A 23,651-nucleotide genomic window follows, 5' to 3' on the forward strand; every position below is an offset into this window, starting at 1 on the left:
TTAGTAAATTGACTGTTAGAATTCTCAAAAAAAAAAAAAAATTAATCGCCCAGAATTAGGCGCCACTTTTTTGGCGATTGAACCGGGGTCCAATCGCCCGGTTCTGGGCGATTAATTTTATTTAATTTTATTTAATTTTTTTTTTTTTGAATAATAATTATTATTTTTAATTTTATTATTGTTGTTATTACTATTATTATTATTACTTTTATTATTATTAATTTTATTTATATTCTTTTTGAAGAATATAAAAAAGTTAATTATTATTATTATTGTTATTATTGATAATATTATTATTATTATTATTATTATAAATAAGAAATTTGTAGGAAGTGGTAAAGTTATAATTTTTTAAATATCAGGGACAAATTCGTAATTTCATTTGAAGGGGTGAGATAAAATGAAAAGAAGTGGCGAAGTTTAGTAACTCCCTTATTAAAATTAATTTGAAGATAAACTATAATCATCTTCCACTAACCACCTTTAATTACTCTGTCATCTTGGCTCTTGCAAATACATTCAATGCTAAAATCCAAAAAAAGAAGGGAGAAAAACCAAAGAAAAAATGTGGTTATTTGGAGGAAAGGGTCCATCTGGATTTTCTAAGTCTTCAACAGCAGAAGAAGTTACTCATGGAATTGATGGTACTGCTCTTACTGCCATTGTTACAGGTCCTTATTTCTATCTATCTAGTCTCTTCTCTATTTCTTTTTCCATTTTACCTCCATTTTTTTTAATATATTTTTGTTTGATGGGTGTTTTTATTTGACAATTTTAGTAGATGGGTATTTTTTTTTTTGCAATTTTAGTTGATGGGTATGTTTGTTTGCAAAATTTGGTGGATGGGTATTTTTATATGTAATTTTTAATGTATGGGTATTTTTATTTTTCTGTTTCAGTAGATGGGTAAGTTGAATTTTCGCATTAGAGCTTGATATGATTTGTGGTTATTTTCCTTACTTCTCTGTACTAACTGCTAATTTATTTCCAACCAAAAAGTGATGATCTGTGTCAATAGAGCAAATATTATGTTGCTTAAGTAGTGGGATTATACTGGGTGTGGGTACTGTGGTCTGAATTGTTAGTTTTGCTGTGTTTTTGTTACCAAAAGTTCAATTTGCCCTACTGTGGAATGTCGAGGAACACACAGTTTGGGATTATTGGCTTTTGTGGTGGGAATTTTAGTTCATATGCTAAAGAATTTGTTGAATAAATTGGGAAATTATTGAGTTGGGGTAGTATGGACTTGTTTGCTTGATGTTAAATCTTTTAAAGGATGTGATTTTCCTGGGATAAAGAGTACTCAATTTGAAAGTACTCTTAAATGATATATATAGAATTACAATTACTATGTGTCATGGTGAAATGTGTCAATATTCAATGATTGTGAGGTTGTACCTTGCTTTTTCAGTGAAATGTGTTAAATCTTTAGAGGTTGTACCATTGTTCTGAGTGTCCATTAGTCTGACTAGTTCGACTATGAATGCATGTTGTAGCATTTAGAAAATAGATGAACATGTTGAACATGTTAAGGAATCGATTGGACTAAAAGCTTAAGTTGATGATTGTATCCCTAGGATATGTTATATACTCTATCGCACCCCCGTACACAATAGCCTTTTGGGCTTGAATTGTGAATGTTGCACAAGCTCTTCTTGGCGCTATATATTCCACTTGAAATGAGAGCTGAGAAGAATCGAACCTGACCTTCGGTCATGTTGGCTTCCAATACCATGTCAAGTAATCAACTCAACCAAGAGCTTAAGCTGATAGTTGTAGCTCGAGGATATGATTTATACTCTATGAGAAACCTCAAGTTCTAGATGAGGATTGGATATCTATTGTTAATTCTATAAATGATATGCAAATACCTAATATTGTTTGTTTTTTCAGTCTAATCAACTATGAGCCACTCTATTTGTATGGAGTAGCTAACTTTCCTAGTTTCTTTAAGTTTTTATTGTGTTCACTGTTGTATTGGCTAATAAGTAATGGCAATTTGAAATAGTTAGTAAGTTGCATATCCAATTGAATCAGGCTTACTGTTCAAAAAAAAGTTAATAGGATCCACAAAATCTTTTGAATTCATCAAAATTCATCTTTTAGACTCATCATTTTAGTTCCTTGAATCCAAAACAAGAAATTAGATACATGTAATCTAATTGTGGGTTTGTCTAGGCTTAAGGGCAAAGCTTTTAGTTTGATGGCGGAACACCTCATTTGATGTCTTTTCGCCTACTCTCATTTGGAAATTCAGATTTGTAGATCATAGTAGGAGGGTTTATATAAGTTGTCTTTTCTTGCTTGAGTATGTTATACTTTTCCATTTGATTGGTTGTTCACTTTTGGTTAGTTACACTGGCAATAGATAAGCTTTAGTTACATCTTGACTAGGGTGGATTTATTGCAAATTTTCTGGCTCCGTTAGAGTAAAGAAGATCGCAAAATGCACCAATTAGAAAACTTGATTAGATTTTTGAGGAGCATATAGAGGAAAGAGTTTTTCTGAAGAGGGCGTGGATAAAAAAAGTGAAGAATTACACAAAAATGGGATAGGAATGAACGGAGAATGATAATGTATGTGAATGTTCATTGGTGTTCGGTATTCATTATCTTATTTGTAGATATGTATAAGATAGGATTGAATAAGGTATATCCTTTGTTAGCATGATATTCCACTTTGATTTGTTTTGATTCATGCAGTCAATCCCACATTATCGGGATTAAGGCTTCACCATTGTTAGATGTAAAAACCGTAAACAAGGTGTGCTAAGAAAACTTTTAGAAAAGTGAACAAATCTTTCTAGAAAGTACGAAGAATAAAAATTAAACTTTTTGTAGCTTCAATTTAAATAATTTCTTTTTTTCTAGACTATCATGTGTGTTGGGTTTTAGATGTTTATGAGAAGATAAGGAAATATGGTTCATTTTTAGAGCAAATGCTTTCTTTTATACCCAATGTTTAATGGTTGAATCTGTTTTTTGCATACAGACTTTTATGGATTGATCATTTTTTTAACTCTTGGTTGAATGAAGTTTTACTTGGTTTGACGATTCAACAGGAGCATCCAGTGGCATTGGTGCTGAAACTTCACGCGTCCTTGCATTACGTGGTGTAAATGTGGTCATGGGTGTTAGGAATATGGAGGCCGGCAGAGAGGTCAAGGATAAAATAGTTCAGCAATTTCCGGAAGCTAAAGTTGATGCTATGGAGTTGGATTTGAGCTCAATGGCATCTGTAAGAAAATTCGTGTCAGAGTACAACTCCTCAAACCGTCCACTTAACCTTTTAATGTGAGAACCTATTCTATCATACTCATGGCATTCTGAAATATTTTATTTTATAATGAGCATTCAACTCGGTGTAACATAATTCACTGGCTAATTCGCTTTTTAAATTCGCGATTCGCTCAAATTTGCCCAAGAATAGCCCAAAACCGACCATAATTTGCTTTTCTCGACTCGCGATTCGCGAGGAGATTATCAAATCATGACACTAGTTCAACCTTTCTTCTTTGTAAAATTAAGCTACCGTCTTTATCTCGTTCTCTATTGGGCCTCATTGTATCTTCTGCTCCCCTATATATGATCATACTTAGCTCGATTGGTGATGTAATCCCTTCGTTAACTTACAAGCTAGTTCTTATGTGTACTTTATGCTTTAATTCGTTAAGTGAACTCTAACTTGTCCTTTATTTTAAGTAACAATGCAGGAGTGATGGCCACGCCTTTTATGCTCTCTAAAGACGGTATTGAGCTTCAGTTCGAGACAAACCACTTGGGTATGTTAAAATGAAAAGTATGATCAATTGTCTCTCACTGATAGAGCAATATATTGACTTTACAGTGTCTTGTATGAGACTGTCTTACCCTAAGACGAGCCCATATAATTAGTCTATTTCTCTAATTGATCACTTTAAGATTATAAGTGATCACTTTAATAGACTAAATGTACATGGGTCATCCTAATAGAGAGTTCCACCATGAGACCATCCCATTTAAGAATTTTTGTTTCTTGTTTACGCCATCCTAATTAGCTTTTGTTACTGATGTTTAGCTATTTGTTGCTTATGAGAGAAATATATACTCCGTTCGTCCCACTGAGTTTGCTTCTTTACTATTTCTAGACATGACCTCACTTATAATACCCAACTAAAACCTATAATTTATTTTTCCTTCCTACATTAAAAACCTACAATACTCCACTAAAATACTCACTTTCCTATTTTTCTTAATCTTGGTGTCATTCCCTAAAGAGCAATCTTAACGGGACGGAGGAGTACAATTTAGCACTCTTAGACCACTAAAGGCATTCCCTTAATCATTCTATATCCTTTTACAGGTCATTTTCTATTGACACATCTTCTATTGGACACCATGAAGAAAACTGCTCGTGAAAGTGGTCGGGAAGGAAGAATAGTTAATGTGTCATCAGAGGCTCAACGCTTTACATATTCTGAAGGAGTTCGCTTTGACAAAGTCAACGATCCATCAGGGTGATATGTTAACGCCAGACACTGACTTGTTATCAATTTGACATCCGTTGATTTGCTTATCTTTACTTTAAAACGTTGGAGTGTAAGCATCAAGATCACAAATGAACAAACTTTTTTGATAAACTTGGAATAACAGTCACTACATGGATTACAAATATTGAACTTTAACTTCAAATGATAAAATCGGAAACTTGATACTTCTCTCTAGGCAACACGAGTCTTTCCTTGAGCTTTATTTTTCCGACTTGATGCTAGGGATGAAATCGAAACAAACCCGAGAGATACAAAGAAAGATTACTCAAACCACAAAGAAAGGAGCAGGGCATGTTGCACACTTGACGACTGGTCGAGGTCAACCTCGATGGCTCATTAAGCCTTCAACCTCCAGCCACCTGTTTTCGTTTCCTGCTTTTTTGCGTAGCCTCGACAACCAGTCGATATATATGGATATACCTCAACTACTCGTCGAGCCCTCATTTTTGTAACCCTACTAAAGCAAGTAGCTTCACGCTCCTTCATAATCTGAATTTCATGCACTCCTATCCTCATGCACTAAGCTAGCTTATTCATTAGGAAATCGGTTCTAGAATGCTCTGAATTCTCAATAGATAAAACAGTAAGTCCGTAATAAGTCCCTGAAAAATTCCATTTTGGGTCGGGAAGGTCTCAATGTATGGGCTTAAGCTGTCATGAAACTTTCAGCTTATCCTTTACACGAAGCATTACATAAATTATGTGTAGGGAATGTTTGTTTCCGTTGATTAATATCCATTTTCATGCCTTCATGCCTTATTCATGGCCTGTACAGGTACGGCAGTTGGCGTGCATACGGCCAATCAAAGCTAGCTAACATTTTGCATGCGAACGAGCTGAATAAGCGTTTCAGGGTATTGCTTTGTTCTTCTCTAAAGATACGGCAGTGAGAACTAATCTTTTGTATTCGAGAATTCAATACCGTGCAAACATCTGCAATTCTGAGAATTTTTCTTAATACTCTGTTAATCTGAGTACGATACTCCGATTACGCTACACGCCTATTTTTTGCTTTTTTGTTGTAGTAGGTTTTAGTTGTGTCTATTGATAATCCATTTTTTTTTATCAGGATGAAGGCGTTGATATAACAGCAAATTCTCTTCATCCAGGGGCGATTAGTACAAACCTTGTACGCCATCACAGCTGGATGGCCAGTATGTACTTCATGATCGGCATTTTGGCTTGTGTTTTCATTTGTTATCACTCAACTAATGTCATGGAAATATTAGGACATACTTCCTCCGTTCTGAAATACTCGCTACATTAACCTTATTGACACTATTCATCGTTCAAGCTTAATTTATATACGCTTCAGGGTTCTTTTAACATTGATGATCTCACTCCATATGTGCACTAATTATTACTGATTTTGTTGGGTTTTTTTTGACAGGTATGACTAAAGTGGTTGGCAAGTTTGCCTTGAAAAGTATTCCACAGGTAAGTTTAGCTTGCACATTGGGTTCACACGATAATTTGTTCCTTACCACAATTGCTACTACTAGTGCTGGACCGGGACACTCCCTATCCCCAACATGCGTCCATCATTGGCTAGTACTAGATTGATTGGAGCTATTCTTGTCAGAGATCGTCTATCGGTGAGGCGATCTCAAACAAAGAACCTATGTTCTTATAATATGTATGACAAGGGCTATTTGGCCCATGTGTGAGGCTCATCTCTCGGAGAGACTGTCTCATACAACCATGTAGATTGATAATGTTATTCAATAGTAATAGTTATCCACCAACTTTTTTCCTGTACAACCTTCTATTATCCTAGTGTCGTGAAGTGGCCCCCACTTTGATGGGATTTTGGAGCAGTCAGATGTACACGACCGTGCCCTTGTGATAACACTGAACTTATGAACCTTGAGCTAATTACCGCAGGGAGCTGCAACAACTTGTTACGTTGCTATGCATCCACAGTTGAAGGGAGTCCGGTGGTGAATACTTCAGCGACTGTAACATAGCCAAGCCTACTTCACAAGCTCGAGATGTTTCCTTGGCCGAAAGACTCTGGGACTTTAGCATGAATTTGATCAACACTAATGATTCTCCTTAGTCGTATAGCAACCGAATATGCAAACAAGAAAGATAGAAGTGGAAATGTAAGCTGATTACTGAAGCTTGATGTAGTAATTGAGTTGTAATATGGTTTAAGTTGCTTTTATGCTGAAGATTATGTGCAGTGAGCTTTATGAAGATACATGTTTGTTTAGTTTGTGTGATTGCTTCTTTGTACTCCATTCCGAGAAGCGCCTTCTACGGTGAATATGAAATGTATATAGCTTCCATCCATTTCTCGAACTTGAAATGAGCGCGATTTTAGGGTGTCATGGGAAAAAAAATGCAACAAATATATATGAATGATAAAGTGACAAATTAAAAATTGTAGTAGGTATCAATATTTTGAAAAATCGGGTTTATTAAGGCATTATATTGAGAAAAAGTTTCCCATTGATTTACACAATGAAATGTATCTATGAGTTTAAGTATGCAACTTTGGTTTTTGGTTTATTTATTTATTTATTTATTTTTTTTTGCATTTTGATACACCAAAATAAACCAAAACTAAATTTGGTTTTCATTTTTCATTCCAAATTTGTGTCAAAATTTTACTAAACCAAATCAAACCAAACTGAGTAAAGATCAATATTAAACTATAAAACAAAAGTCCAAAGTAGCTCAACCAAAATTAAATAATAAAACAATTAATTAAATTGAATTTGGCTTCTCTCAGAATTGTCATTTGTCTGTGGCAGATCCTTCTAAACCGATTGCCGACGAAGGCTAGACTTGCCAAAGGGAGATCATCTGTGATACTTAGTGTGTCTTGTGTTAGCTTGAGGTAGAGGATCGGGATCATCTTTTTCATGGATGTCGCTTCATTTAGGAGGTACATCAGTTTATCTCTCACCATATTTTCTTTCCTTGGGTTTTTTCTTATGAGCATGAGGTGCATTTGATGAGTAAGTTGTGCAAGAGTACGTTCTCCAAAGCTAATATCGCTGTTATGGCTTAGACTAAAATGTTATACCAGACCTAGCTCCAAAGGAATGCCAGGACCTTTGAAGGGAAAGTCTTATCGGCTCGACTTGTGGCTAACACTATCATCTTTTATGTTGCTACTAGACTTTAGGATGATAGGAAAAATAGCCTTATTGTATAGTTTGTCTTCCTTTGTGTTGGTTTGTTTGTCTTTCTTGTGGGCGGTTTGATTTGTTTGTTGCCTCCCTTTTGTGTTTTGGATGGCGTTTTTTTTCCTTTTATAATCTAAATTGTAAAAAGTTTTTTTTGGTTAATATATCATTTTAATTGCCAAAAAAAAATTAATTAAATTTCAAAAGATAATAAAAAGTTTGATGAACCAAATACTATTAAAGGTTTAAAGCATAACATAACCAAATTAAAAATCTAAAAAATTAGTACTTCATTTAGCACACTTATTTTCGTCAATCTTCAATTAACACATTAAAGCTAAGTGTTTTCTTTGACGCTTATAAAGACCGTAAAATTCAATTTAGTGATGCTTTGATTTATTTTCAAATAAATACCAAATCCAAATAAAAAAATAGCAACATTATTTTTTTTTAATCCAAACCGAACTAAATTACTAAAAAATCAATCAACTACATTATTAATTTTATTTGGTGTTTGTGTTTTTACCCAACTACTCACTCACCGCTATCCCTGAGATGGTGGACTATGATCATCCACTGGTGAACACTAAAACCAAAACCCATTTTAATTCTTTACCAAAAATCTACCAAAAAATGTGGGTGTTGGGCAGAAAAGGGTCATCAGGATTCTCAGGAAGCTCAACAGCTGAACAAGTTACTGAAGGCATTAATGGCGATGGTCTTACAGCCATTGTCACAGGTTCATCATCATATATCCCTTTCTCTTTTAGCTACTCTTATTAGAGACCATGTCTCATTGAAGACCTCAAAACAAAAATCCCCTATTCCCATCATTCGTATTAGTCGGGCTATTCAACAATGTATAATTTAGTGAGAGTGTGAGACCGCCTCATACAATATGTGTTTATCTTTTGTTTTTACTTTTTATTGTTTTTGTTTTACTGCAACTGTTGTTGAATTGAGTTCTTCTATTATATTATAATTGCTAAATTTATTGACTTGAATTTTGATGGTATTTATTTCAATTTCAATTTCAATTTCAGAATATTGTGGGGGATTATGATTTGATTGAATTAATTCAATTTGAGTTCTGATTAAGAATTTATGCTTTGAAATTATGTAATTGTTGCAAAAATTTTAACCCATTAGGCCATTAAGGTAAAATACTTGATGAAATGACCTACCCTTAAACACCTGTAAATGAAATCCAGATAATTTGATGAGTTATATATTAATTGGTTAAGGTGTGGGAGTGTTTTTTTCTGCTCAATATAACTAAAGTGACATTTTTTAGTTTTTAGGTAAAGAAATTATGTTGTGTGAACAAGGTTGAGTGTCTATGTCAACAATAATGTCAAAGCATCGATCCTAACAGTATGGGCTTAAGCATCCAAGGTAGCTTACAAGTAACCTTCCATGTTGTATAGCAATTTCGTGCTTGCTTCAACCGCTAACTGAAAAGGCTTACACCCTGTTTGGATAGGGATAAATGGAGGGAAAGAAAGGAAGAGATTTAGAAGGATAGAGGATCCTTTGTTTGGATAAGGAAAAAGGAGGGAAGGGATTTTGAAGGGAGGGGTTTGGAGGGATAACATAGACAAATTTTGTTAAGAACACAATCTCTCCTAGATGGAATAATTTGGAGAGAAAAGACTCATTTTCCTTCATTTTTCCTTTCTTTTCCTTCCTTTCTTTTTCTCTCCTAATTTGCTATCTATACATAGTGTTAAGGTTTTGACCTTTTTTTGATTCTAGGGTAAGCTGAATCCTTATAAGCGAGAGGGGATGAAGAGTTGACTTTCTTGTAGGTGGTTAGAATCGTTATCCGATCAAAAGGTGGAAGAAAAACCTTCAGCCACTAGGTCAACCACTAGACTTGAAAATTTAACCTTAATAGTTGATTGACAATGAAACTATAATCTTGACACACTTTATTTGTTTAATGGATCTGTTATGATTTTCCCTTATCAAACAATACAATCTACATCAACAACATAACATTGCCTCAAATTACACTAAAGGGACTCCTACCGAAGAAAGAAAAAGGGATTTGATGCCTTTCCGATTGACCCTTGAAATAGTGTTTGCAGCTTAACTTGAAAAAAAAAGTGCACATGATTTAATGAGAGTAGTTAGAATATACATGATATCAATTACAGAAATGTAGAATATGGTATTTATTTGTTTTATTAATTTGAATTACCAGTTAAAAATCGGGATGTTTCGATCCCAAGTAAGTAGTAACCCTTCGCGTGTTGGTTCTTTTACCTTTTCTTTTCAATATTTGGTTTCACGGAGTTTTCAGGAGCAACAAGTGGTATTGGAGCTGAAACTGCTCGAGTACTTGCACTGCGTGGTGTCCATGTTATTATGGGGGTAAGAAATACGACATTGTCCAGGGACATGAAACAAACAATAGCAAAAGATATCCCGTCTGCAAAAATCGATGTAATGGAATTGGACCTCAGCTCTATGGCTTCTGTCAGGAAATTTGCTTTAGAATTTAATTCATCAGGCTGTCCACTAAATCTTCTCATGTAAGTTCAATCAAACACCATCACCTTAATGATAGCTTCATGAGTCAGTCATCTTTCTCTTTTCGGGTTCTCCTGAAGCTGTGAATTTCCAAAAGATGATTTTGTTACTATGTCATAGAAGATGTTTGGCAACTTAGCTTATTGAGTAACTTTAGCTTATTTAAATACAAATAAAGGGTTGGTGGTCAAACCAGCTAATGCTATGTTCGGTAAACTAGCTGGTTGAAACATTTTATTTTTACGACAAGCTGTTTTTGAACAAGTTGCTTATAGCAGCGGGTTTGAAATCAGCTGGTTAAACCAGTTAATGAAATTAGCTGGTCAAATCAGCTACCATAATCAGATATCAGCTACCATCTATCTATCGTTTGCCAAACACTCCATAGTATGGTGATAGCGTATATGATGAGCTTAGGGCTCGTATTTGTCAAGTTTCTGCTTTTCTATCGAGAAACAACACTTATAATCATCATTTTTCATTTTTTTCTCCAAGTAATAACGCGGGCATAATGGCTACCCCTTTCATGCTTTCCAAAGACAATATTGAGCTACAATTTGCAACCAACCATTTAGGTAATGCTTAGTTACATTGCTACCCCTATCATTGGAGCCCTTGGTTACGACATTTGTAATGCAATCTTTTATTCGTGTAGGCCACTTTCTTTTGACAAATTTATTGCTCGAGAGAATGAAGAGGACTGCACTAGAGAGTAAAACAGAAGGAAGGATCGTAAATGTATCATCAAGGCGCCACAAGCTATCTTATCCTGAAGGAATTCGATTTGCCAAAATAAATGATCCTTCAGGGTAAATGACATTTTTTGTCCAAGGATATCTCGTTTCAATAATTTTTGTAATCGTTGCGATGAATCTCAGGTACAATAGCCTATCAGCCTATGGTCAGTCAAAGCTTGCAAATGTTTTGCACGCTAATGAACTTGCAAGACAATTAAAGGTATGTTCTTTTAGCTGTCAACCGAATGTCCGATACACTAGTACAGCCACTTATTGTCTCTTCATTCTCTTGAGCATATTATCGACATATAATTTTGCTTTATTGAGAATATTTTCGAGAAATATAAAAGTATTCACATAGAAACTTACCGTTGTCTTGGTATTTATATACACCTTCAAAACCATCGTAACGTGACCGACATTAAGTTTAGATGTTGTCAAAGTATGCGTATTTTTTCTCCGTTTTAGCAAGAGGTAATGTCAGAAAACGAATATGAAGTGAAGTTTTCTGCTTTATGTTTGCCCTGTTCTGTTTGACGGATTTTTTGTTGTGTAGGAAGAGGGAGTAAAGGTAACGGCCAATTCAGTTCACCCAGGAGTAGTTGACACTGATATTTTTCGCCATCACAGCCTTTTTAGAGGTAACATACTATGCTCTATTGCCCAGCCATTTATTTTGTAACGGGACACACTACCGTCTACCAGTCTACCACCTTGTGACCATAAATGTAAAATGCCGATGCATTAATTTCCTTTCATCCCAACCTGTAATAGAACAATCAGCTCTGTGCACATATAGGACATAGATGATTGTCTTTGTAATCTCTTCAGTGTTTTCCCGCTTTATATGTATCTTAATATAAGGTGTCACAGTAATGCAGTCCAAGATGTATAGAATTCAAAAGGAGGTTAAATATGAAAGTTAACAGTGCAAATCATTGAAGCACGAAACGAAAAACTATGCCCCTTACCGTGTCTGAACCATCGATTCGAAACACTAAATTAACACTTCTCATTTCTCATGGAAAAGTGTGTCTTCTATTTTCTTTTTCTTTTACTGATATGGTTATATTATGTTCTACATTTGTGCTACAATAAACTTGATTTATGGTTACTGTTATAATTACATTTCCTACTTATGATCATTGTATATGGACAACACCGGCCCAATCTTAGCTTTTACAAGATCAAATTACGTTTTCTATGTTTTCGAAATATTAAATTAATGTCTCATTTCTCGTTTCTTTTCTTGTATCGAATAAAATTTGGTTTCGTGTGCTATTGGTTCAAATAGAGCAACATATGATGTGTTTAATGCGTTTTATTTTTACTTAGTGCAGGTTTAGTTAATCTTGTGGGGCAATGGGTTGTCAAAAATGTCCAACAGGTAATTGCTGCATTTTAAGTTCACTGTATTAATTCGGACAATGGGCCGAAGACATTAACAGCAACTACGTGTTTGTACTAACCTCATAATCAATGGCACAGGGTGCAGCAACGACGTGCTATGTAGCATTGCACCCGAATGTGAGAGGGGTGAGTGGCAAATATTTTGCCGACTGCAATATAACTGAAGCAAGCGCACAGAGTAATGATGCGGATTTGGCCAGGAAGTTGTGGGATCTCAGCTCTAGTCTAGTCAAATGAAGTACTGTGTCTTCGTATAGCACAATGCAGCTAGGTTGGAACGCGATTTTTAACAGGAGAGGTCGGCAGGGGGACACTCGGGAGAGTGTTTGTTTCATCAAATATCACTGATATGAAAAGTAGATTACAGTCTGAATGAGTAGATTTCTGTACTAAAATAATGTATGTACAGAAACAGAGCAACAATATTAATACATAATCATAATATTATAGACAATTACATTAGAGCAGGTATAAATCATTTCCCAGACTGAAATCTATTGGGTAAACAAATTTTAAAATGCCTTAATGCATGGTTGTATATCCAAATTAGGCTCCTGTACAAAATATTAGACCATTGAAAAAAATCCCAGCTTCATTCTAACTCGTCTGAAATTGACCTAGAAAAACGCAGGTCCATACGAAACTTCAAACTTCTCTTGGAAACTGTAGGGCTACCTTTGCTAAGCTGCTTTTGGAGTCTGTTGAATGAGATAGCAGAGTTCTGCATGTGTAAGAGTAACACACGGAAGCTAACTGTACGGTGCTCCAAAACCACTTCCGCATAACCAATTTGAGCTGTGAAAACCCCGAGCTATCATGGTTCCAGCAACAGGGAAAACGGAACTCATTCCAGCATATACAATGAAGGCGCCCAGGTGCCATAACCAGCAGCACTGTCTGAATTCACCAATGATTCCCCAATTTCCCTTTAACGTCTGAGGACCAATGCATTTAAAATTATTTGGTATCGGGCAGGATATGAGGCTAGAGGCCATGGGTCCGACTAGGCAACGTTGAGCGGGGGCTGAATTCCACTGAAGGATTTAGCTTAACTTGCTCCCGCAAGAGCTGCTGGGATACACGATCAGCCAATAATGCCCGTCCATTACATGGGCCCCCTTGATAGGGTCTTTCTCTTTCAATCTGCTTCACACGAATTTCACTTTCAGAACTCACTGGTGTCATCATAGCACGGGGTCCAGATTGCATTCCTCGAAGAATGTTTGGGTTATGATCATGGTAACATGGTCCGTTGAGAAAAACACTGTTGGGGGACTTTGGCATGGCTCCAAAACCATCTTGCATGTAAAGTGACTGTTGTGAGAGATGAAATGGGATTGCACCACTACCACCAGTAAGGGGTGTTGACGAGCCAGAAGTGGCTCGTGGGCTGGATATAGGAGAAGGAGACATCATACCATTAAGATGCTGAGGTGACCTTGAATGTAAAAGTGGACTACCGATTGGAGAAACAGGACAAGATATGTTCCGTGGGATGTGATACTCGCTAGAAAACAAACATGAAATTCGACCAAAAGTCAGATATTAAAACTACAACACTGATTTCTACACCTTGATAATAAATATAGATGCTCTAATTTTCACAACACTAACAAAAAGAATGTTGTTGATGTCAGCACATGCAAATTTTCTAAATGTATAAACTAAAGTTGAAGGAAAGAGTTCAAAAGAAACCTGGAGCGAGGTCGAGCTGGTGAAACCCTGGATGAATGAACAGCAAGTCTTTCTGAGTCCAAACCAGATAGATTCCTCTCAAATCCAACCCCCTGAAGTTATTCAAGCAGCAGAAAATAAAAAATCAACGCCAATGTATATCATCTATGTGCATAAAAGCAAATGAGCTTGTCTGAAAAGCCAAAGCCCACACCATCAATCCAATGAGGACCATATTTGCTACAATGCACTATCTCAAGGGAAAAAGTTTCTATTCAGAATGAAAAGTTGCAGGCAATGCAGCTTGCCCCACGTAATTGGTAGTTTGGTACTAGGATATTGATTATTTAAGACTATGGATTAATGGAATAGCCACTGCTGACAATCTGAAATGAAGATAAGGGACAAATTAAGACCCAAGATCGTACCAAATTCCTCATCCCATTTGGAAGACTAGTTGAATCAGCTGGCTCAGGGGTTGGCAAAGGCCTCTCCAGAGGAGCAGTATTCTTGACAAATGGGTGCTCTAGTAATTTAGCTGCTGTTCGGCGATGATATGGATTTCGTTGCAAACATAGCCTCACAAAATCTTTTCCTTCCTCAGAAAGATGATCAGGAATAGCCGGTAATTCTTTGCTGTTACCTATCTTGAACATAGCAGCAACCTGCAAACACCAACATTATGTCAACGCACTCTACAACGCAAGAGGTACCCAAACCCACAATGTACTTTGGTGCGAGCACAAAAATGAAACGTATTTAGCTACTTCAAGATCGGAAAAATTATGGAAGCATCAAACTTGGATCAACTTAAATGATGAACTGTAATAACAATGTCAAATCCTTAATCCCTCATGTGAGGTCAACTAGAACCAAAACAAATAAATTCGAGGTATCATGTATTCATTGGTAACAAAGATCATACATTATTTGGCCAATTATCATACACATATATTCTCCTCCTTCGTTCACTTATATCTATTGTCATACACTCGTGCAAACCTTAATTTTTCATGTTATTCTGAACTCATCAACTATGGATCACCTTATTCTAAACAAAGCACCTGAAAATTTCAACTTTTCACTTTAAACTAGTGCATGTTTTGGTCTTCTTTGTACACGATCAAACCAATGTAAACGTCTCTGATTTTTTCCACAATAAGACCTTTTTCTCATATCTTTACTTTTGATTTATCCTTAGAGTACATCTATTCATCCACCTCAACATATGCATTTCAGTTATCCCCATCTTTTCTGCATTTTGACACATGTAGTAGTAGTAATGTTGGTTTAATGACAGTATGATAGAATTTTCTGTTTAATCTTAATGACACACTAAGGTCACATAATCTTTTTGATCCACCTCTATTTGAGCCAAGCGCATTGAATCTTATAATTTACATCTTGATCGATATTTCAGTTCTACGGAAATTTGATCTAATGTACTTAAATCACATGATTGTGGGAACTTCTTCAAACCTAACTTGATAACACTTTTACCTGTTAAAATCTCTTCTAACCTCTAGTCTTCTTTTAGCCTTACTATATAGAGTTTTCTCCCCTTTTCTCAATTCTAACTTGTTGTATGCCTCATAGTGCACTTTAACTTTGCCTCAACACTAGTTTTGTCCTAGATTTGACTTCCATGTTTTTTGCGCTGTTCTCCTTACTCTTAGATTTTCCTTACGCTAAACAACATTCTTTCTTCTTCTTTATTAACTTTACTTCCTCATAACACCACGCTCTAATTTTACTACTAATCACCCTTTGATTCACCTCACTCTTAAATTATACAAAAGCTAAATAACAATTTTTTTTTATTAAATGTCCTTTACTTCCTCATACCTGATACCACCACGTTATATCCTTTTATTAACTACCATATCACCCTTTACTTTCTCATACCACCACTACGCTCCATGTCACACAAATATAAAATTCTTCATTTTCATCCAAGTTAAAAATTTGCATCCTCCTCATTTGTCTAAACAGCTTCTTCAACGATTCAACAAAAAATTAAGCAAGCCCTCTAAAATTCCATCAGTTGATTCTTTCTTATCCTTAGATTTTATCCTTGCATGATAGCAACCAGTGGGCATACTATGAATATATATGACTAGGAGTACATATAACAGAATATATTAGGATAATGCATGCTTAAGCAAATAAAGATACCAAGAAGTATTGACAATAGTTTTATGATAAAAAAAGTGAGGATACAAAATAAATTTACAGTTTCTGAAGCCAGAACATTTCATAAATACTGATAAATTTATTGATGACAATAGTATAAGAAAATCGTAAAAGTTAAAGGACATTGGACAGAGGACGCACTTCATCCCCTATTGAAGTGCCTGTTGTTTGTCATAGTTGTTTGTAACACACAAGAAACAATGCCAGTAATTTAAATGAAAACCAAACTGTCGAAAACAAGACACATACCCCTTCATATTGGCTCCAAGGTGGTTTGGTTGTTGCCATCTCTAAGACAGTACAACCAAGGCTCCAAATATCAACAGCGAGGTTACAACCATTTGAATTTTTTATAACCTACAATTGAAAAAGAAAACTGAAAATGCCACAAGGAAACACACAACTGAAGCCATAAGTAGAGACACCATTCAGATTCTTACCTCAGGTGCCATCCAGTAAGGGCTTCCTTTCAATGACAACGGACATGATTGTCCTGTAATCTACAAAGACATTCATAAGCCATTATGGAGGGTTCTATCAGTTAACAGTTACATATAAATAGAACTGGTTCACACAAACTAATAACTTCAATAGCTTTTAGGGCATAAACAAAAGTAGACAAAGCACTTACATGTTTTGCCATACCAAAATCTGCCAACTTAACACGTCCATTAGGATCAACAAGTATATTTGCTCCTTTAATGTCCCTGCATGGCAAAGTTCACACTCTAAATTACGACTCTATACTCTTGTACTTCATGATACAAATATAATCTTACAATGCCAAACGGTATCCTAGGAACAGAAACATAAAAAGTGGCTAACAATAATCACCTATGAACAGTTTTTTTCCCATGGAGGTATGCAAGTCCAGAAAGTATTTGTTGAGTATAACTACGTATTGCAAGTTCACCGAGCTGTCCATACTCTTGAAGAAGCTTATAGATAGACCCACCAGACACAAATTCCAAGTATATATAGAGTTTATCACCAACCTGTAAAACCAACATAACAATAAGGTTTAATTTAAATGAGAAAGAAGCAAAATGGAAAGAAAAAAAAAGAAAAAAAAAAAGCTCAAGAGCATCTTCCAAAATTTCCATTAAAATAAATTTGACAGTCAAAGAAACATCAGTGATGGCGTAATTCATAAACAATGAATGCAAGAACGAAGGGAAAAATTAGCTACAATACGATCTAAAAATAGTAAATTAGACTTACAGTTTCTGAACCGTAATACTGCACAATATTTGGATGTCGTAGGCGGCTCAACAAAGAAATTTCCTGCGCAATAAAACATTTACTTTTAAAGATAATCACATGGTCTGCTAAATGCAAGGCACATGAATAGCACAGAGGTCACTGAAGAAACCATTTTGGTGGTAACGTTCTATACTTGACAGTTGACACATCAACAACAATGCCAATAATTAATCCCTTGACACATGATTAAAAGAATAGTGATAATACAAAATCCTAAAATAACCTAGCACCAGTTCACAATAACGTCAGGTAGTTTCTCCCTTGTCCATTTTGTGATAGTTCATAAGATAGTAGGTAAATTACAAATTTTGGTGCCATTAACTGCACCTAATGTGCCAGTGTGTCATATCATCTTCCTGCTCTAAATGTTAGTGTGCCATTGACTGCACTCAAGATGCTAGAAGTTTCTCGTCATGGATTCAACAAAAATGTCAAAAGCCTTAATCCCAACATATAAGGTTGAAAATGTATAACTATTAGAAAATAGCAAATGAGCCACACATAAATAGATGGTCCATGAATTAAACAGAAGGGCAAAAAAAAGGAGAACCCATATCTTTGTGCCTTTTTATGATGTAGCAAGACAATTAGAGCCACAATTACCTGTTGAAGCTGCTTAGCACTTTCCTTTGATTTTGGATCGTCAGAAAACAGTGTCACCTCCTTCATCGCGCACATTTCACCCGTTTCACTATGTCAATGACAGAAAGACCCAGTCAAAAACTGTCTTCAGTGTTTTTTTTCCACTAGCTAGATATGTAAAAAGGCAACAATAGTTTTGAAAGTATAGTCACCTATTAAACCCAAGATATACATGTCCAAAAGTTCCTCTACCAAGTAACCTTCCCTTTTTCCACCGCAAGGTGGGGCTCGGAAGATTGTCCCCTCTAGCAGGACTTCTCGGAACAGAGGGAGATGTGGCTGCTGAATTTCCATGAGAAAATGGGGAAGGACTAGGAATTGCTACTGGTGGAAGAGGTAAACGATGACTCTGTTGTTTTCCATCATCACCCCAGCTTGCATGTGTCTCAGAACCTGAGGCTGCAGCTCTAGGATGTATCGGAGTAACAGCACCACTCTGAACTCTAGAGCTTGGCCCAGGGCTAGTCATTCTTGGACTAGGTATTGGAGAATGCTCAGGGCTACCTCTGCTTGGTTGCTGCCAAAACAGCTGTCCTGATATATCCCCTCCCATGGAATTGTGGCCAGAGTTGTGGCCTGAGCCTGGACTAGAGCAGTGACCAGATCCAAGTAAAGTGACATCAGGATAAGGTTTACTAGCCCAGAAAGCAGTGTTCAAAACTTGTTCAGAGTTAGGTGTTCTAATTGGGCTTCTTGAGGGACTGGACATCGAGCTGTCAGGAGCACTGTAAAAAGCACCATGAGCAGGTACCTGCAAATTGGGCACATGATTGCCAAGAGGTCTTCTTCTTGTAGAGGCAGTAGTATTTTGTTTGCTTAACGGAATGCTCCCAGGTCTAAGTGCTTCTATAGAATTATTCTGGGCAGATTTTGGTGAATTATCTTTGAGCATGACACTGGAAAAACAAGAGTCGAACAAAATCATCAATTTCATGTGATCATCTCACGTACTTTCCGGTTCTTCAAAATGGAATTCTGGATGAAAAAAAGGCAAGAAAGAAAAAAGAAAAAAGCAGATACAAAAAAATTTCAATAACGAATATCAAAGAATGCAAAAGATGACATTCTTACCTAGAAGGGCTTCCAGCAGCAGTTCTTGGCCCAATATCAAGATCAGATGCTTGCGGACTGCGCAGCCGAGAATCCGTCAAATCATCACTCTCTACTGAACTGTTGCTAGAAACAGAAGCAGTAACCAAATCATTGTCCAACTCAGAATGATCTGCAGTGCTCCTGATGCAGGAAGGTCTTGGAAGGGGACGAAACAATGATGACTTGGAGCTCTTTTCTAATCTCGGCTTTGATGTCAGACTGATTCCAGAATCTGTACGACTAACATTGGCAGGATGCAAGCCTGGAAGTGGAAGTGGCTGGGCAAGAGGCCTTTCAACAAAACTTTGACACCTCCCAACACGTTTAGAATCCTTGGAAGGAGAAGGAGATCGAGATTCTGCCCTAGATTGAGCACCCCTCTCGGAGACAGTGTCAATGCAATGCCTTCGAGATGCTCCTGAGCTACTATCTAACTTCACATCAGATGGACTTCTGAATTTCCTTCGTAATGTGTCAAGGATGGTTTCATCACCTGTTTTTTTCTTTGCTTCTTTTGATGATGACTTGCCCCACCATGAAGGCATAGTTTTGTTCCAGCTACTTCACTAATCAAAAGTCGAATGCAGATACTCAAAAAAGATATCTAAGCCGAGTTCACTAAGTTATACAGGTATATCTTATCATAGCAACAGAATTCAAGCTGAACAGCACCCAAAATCTTCAACAACACTGCAGCTATGTTCAACAGCACCGATTGTACTAATATCAACTGCGCTTGGAGTACACAAAGGAAACAAATTCAGAAGGTAGCACCTGAAAGAGAAAATAGATAGAAAAAAAAAGGATAGTGAATCCACAGACTTCTTAATTTGAGTTATAGTACACATTCTACAGTTGCAAATCACAGCCACAAAGGAGCAAGCCAAGCTACATCTACGTAATAAACATCTCTTTTATGTTAATGCAGAAGAATATGAATACAAATGGAGAGTGATATTAGTGAAAAAATTCTCCTCATATATCACTCAAAACTTGTATGTCCAGTCTCTGAAAACGAGAAAGCCATTGCGTGCTGGTCAACACTTAAATTCCACGCATAAATTCTTAAACATTTCCTCACAGTAATCTTTACCAATTTGATTGGCCAATTAAAAAGAGAAACAGATATCAATTTCGCTAACATTCCACTGTAAGTTTTCCCTTTTGCTAATGATTCTCAATGTAGAAAAGGATAGAGCTCCACAAAACCCAAGCCATGGTAACCCCCATCTCTCCGAATGATCTCAACTCTCGATAGTACTCTGGATGACAATTTCTCCCACAACACCTCCCATTTAACCAGTGACATTTAAACACCCACCCCCCTAAGCAGAAGAGAAGCCCTGATCTAGGTGAGGGATGGCTGAAATTTTCGTATTAACACATAAAGGATGTTACATAAAGGGAGCAAAAAATGTCAAGGTATTTGAGCAATTTTGTTATGTTGACAGGAAATAAGAGGCTCTATAACTTGAATGTAGAGCTACAAAAAAATTGTGGGCCAAATACCCGTATCTCCTACATTTACTAATTTTTAAGAGGGGTCATGAGTACCTTAGTCTTAACATAGTTCAGCCCCTGCTATTCAGCACAAAAAAAACTACTAGTCTAGCAACAAGAACGTCAAAACTGAAATCACAAAATAAAGGTTTGGCAACACGAACAACAGAGCAGTGCCAAAGCCTTAATCCCAACAAAATGGGATTGGCTAGTTTGACTACATGAACCACTAAAACCAACTTCAGTCAAGAAATCAACAACAACGATGCTTCTTTTCCAACCTATTACTCTACGAAACATTAAACATCCATAACCGGCTCACCTCCACGACACACCCGCAAACACACCTGTAACACACCAAAAACCTAACAAGTGAGGCGCGAGGCGAGGACAGTTTAACAAGTCTCCAAGACCAAAGTCCATATGATTATATGTCTAACAAAATTTATATAACTTGACTAATTCCTTCCATAATCAACTTCCAAAGTCTAAGGTTGGCCAAAACTTGATTTAGTCAAGTCAATTCTCAACTTCAACAAAAATAATCCTTTTAAATTCTAATTTAGAACAAGTCCATAACACTAATTTCTTAAAATAGTTCATAAAAGTATCCTCCAATCATTACATGGATCTCATCTTCCAAAAACATCAAAATAGTAGAAGTATTGTTTATCCATTATCCTAAATTTCCTAACCTAATTAACCCTAAAATACATAAATAAACAAGCAAACAAATACATGCCAAAAAATATTTCAAAAAATCCTAGTATGAAGTATACAACTAAATTAAAATTAGAGCAAGAAATTATACCGTTCAGATGTCTAAGATTTCAAAAAAGCAACAGATCCGAAATCAGAGAACAGTTACTTAAACTCACCTCAAATTATCAGCATCAAATCCTCAGTTAAAACAACGAATCTTTTTTCTTCAACAAACACTATAACTCATTAACTACAGTAAGTAAGCTCGGAATTGTAACAAAAATGTCCACCATTAAAGTAACTTAACGAAGTATGATAGTTCAAGATTTATAAATCTAGCAAAGTTAATGAATTCCTTAAACTTCAAGTTGTAAAATTGAACTGACAAATCAGCGGAAAAAACAAAACCCTAAAAATCTGGAAAAATTGTGGGAGAACAAAATAGAGTGAGAAAAAGGAAGAGAAATGGAATTTTATTAGAGAGAGAAAGAAATGGTGGTAAATGGTAATGGTGTTAGTGTGTAACAATGGAAGTTGTCTGAGCGTTGATTTTCCGCATTTATTTGTTTTTATTTTTATTTTTCCTAAAATGTTTGTAGTAATAAAAAATAGAAATGTCAATGTATTTGTTTCTCTGTGTTAAGGTTTAAGGTAAAATCCGAGAATGGAGTCTTGTCTAAAATGAAGTATTATTTTTTATTTTTTTTAAATAATTTCTTTTAAGTTTTATTTTCATCTTGGTTTTCATTATTTGGATTATTTGGTAATCATAAGAAATATTAAGGTGAAAGTACAACAATTTGAAGTATATCAAACACAATTTTTAATGTTTTAGTTTAACTTTTACTCTATTTATAAATTATGTGGAGTAATAATTAACTTTATTGAAATATTTACTCTTATATTTAATACATAAAAATAGTATATTATAAAATTATATTAGATTAGTCTAAATTTATAATTTTAATAATATCATTTTTTTAGAATTTTTACAATTATATATTACCCCTCCGTTTCCTAATGTTCTTCCCGTTTAGAATATTTCATTTTGGAGAGAGAAATTTGATTAAAATTTTTAAGACGTATATAGATGATAAAATATATGTATGTGGGATCTCGTTAGGTTCGTCTTAAAGAATACTTTTTGATCATATATTTTTTATAATTTTTAATGATGCGTATTTAAATATATTGAGACTAAAAATTATTTTAAAAAATGTGCAAAAAGTAAATGGAAAGAACAAAAAAGAAGGGAGGGAGTAACAATTAAAATTATACATTGAAATACTTACTTTAAAAGGTACTTGCAAAACTTTTTTTGGAAAATTTGATTTTAAAACTCTCTTTTAAGTACGTTGATTATAAAAATCTCAACTTTGCATTTATATATAATATTTCAACTTTAAGGGTATATTATTTTTAAACAAATAACTTATTGATGACTGTCATAAGAGGTAAGAACAAATAAGTGACATTATTTTAGTAGTTTATATATATATATATATATATATATATATATATATATATATATATATATATATATATATATGTCTTTTAGTTTATTTTAAAAGTTAGGATTTTTTAAATAATATTTTAAAGTCAAGATTTTTAGAATTGAAATATTTGAGATTGGAAATTCTAATTTCATTTTATTTTTTATATTTTTTTTGGGATTACAATGTAGGCTAAAAAAATTTAAAAAAAAATATGTGAGAATTGAATTAATAATCTTACTTGAAAAAAATGTTATTTGCTATAATTAATATGAGATCTGACTATCAAATTGTGTTGCAAATTTTTAAAATAAAATGAAGTACATCTTTGTTATTAGAGGGAAGAAATATAAATATGAAAGAGGAGAGAATATGCACAAGTCATATAGAGGGAATAGCCAATGGATGAAAAGTAAAAAGGATTCCTCCATTCTTTGACACCAATGATTGATCAATAACAAAGTACTCTTAATTGTAAAATTTTGAGGCACTTTTATATATTGTTTCATGAGGGTTGAAACATGTATCATATTTTTAAAATTAGATTTTAAATTTGATTTATACTATTTCTTTTTAATTTTTTCTTTTCTCAACGACTTTATACTGAATAAAATTTAAGACATTTAAATTCAAATTTAATTTTAATAAGACCACAAAATTGTAGAATATCTTCGTTATTGTTCAATTTTATTTTGCTATTCATGTTGACAATTCAATTTAGTTATAAAAATTAGGGTTTTTCCA

The 23,651-nt window shown here is 35.0% G+C and overlaps 2 protein-coding genes and 1 pseudogene across 3 annotated transcripts; 2 read left to right on the forward strand and 1 right to left on the reverse strand.

The window, feature by feature from the left end:
* The first annotated feature begins 482 nt into the window (after window positions 1–482).
* On the forward strand, window positions 483–6,915 carry LOC130806756 (short-chain dehydrogenase TIC 32, chloroplastic-like; annotated as a pseudogene).
* Window positions 6,916–8,178: 1,263 nt separating this feature from the next.
* On the forward strand, window positions 8,179–12,802 carry LOC130806755 (short-chain dehydrogenase TIC 32, chloroplastic-like). Its single transcript, XM_057671958.1, has 8 exons — window positions 8,179–8,405; window positions 9,972–10,203; window positions 10,697–10,776; window positions 10,857–11,010; window positions 11,080–11,158; window positions 11,495–11,579; window positions 12,279–12,325; window positions 12,427–12,802. Exons 1-8 carry the CDS (start codon window positions 8,222–8,224, stop codon window positions 12,583–12,585), a joined length of 1,020 nt encoding a protein of 339 aa, XP_057527941.1. The 5' UTR covers window positions 8,179–8,221; the 3' UTR covers window positions 12,586–12,802.
* Window positions 12,803–12,880: 78 nt separating this feature from the next.
* On the reverse strand, window positions 12,881–21,989 carry LOC130806754 (mitogen-activated protein kinase kinase kinase YODA-like). 2 transcript variants are annotated; one of them, XM_057671957.1, is made up of 12 exons: window positions 21,591–21,989; window positions 19,192–19,942; window positions 18,273–19,016; window positions 18,082–18,169; window positions 17,437–17,499; window positions 17,050–17,210; window positions 16,847–16,922; window positions 16,656–16,715; window positions 16,465–16,572; window positions 14,451–14,687; window positions 14,044–14,135; window positions 12,881–13,855 (listed from the first exon to the last, which is right to left on the reverse strand). In XM_057671957.1, the coding sequence occupies exons 2-12, from the start codon at window positions 19,755–19,757 to the stop codon at window positions 13,333–13,335; spliced, it is 2,718 nt and encodes a 905-aa protein (XP_057527940.1). In that variant the 5' UTR covers window positions 19,758–19,942; window positions 21,591–21,989; the 3' UTR covers window positions 12,881–13,332. The 2 variants fall into 2 exon arrangements, with proteins under 2 accessions (XP_057527940.1, XP_057527939.1); XM_057671956.1 differs by having other exon boundaries at window positions 19,192–19,986.
* Window positions 21,990–23,651: the final 1,662 nt, after the last annotated feature.

This window comes from Amaranthus tricolor, chromosome 2, assembly GCF_026212465.1.
Source record: "Amaranthus tricolor cultivar Red isolate AtriRed21 chromosome 2, ASM2621246v1, whole genome shotgun sequence".
Classification (NCBI taxonomy): Eukaryota; Viridiplantae; Streptophyta; class Magnoliopsida; order Caryophyllales; family Amaranthaceae; genus Amaranthus; species Amaranthus tricolor.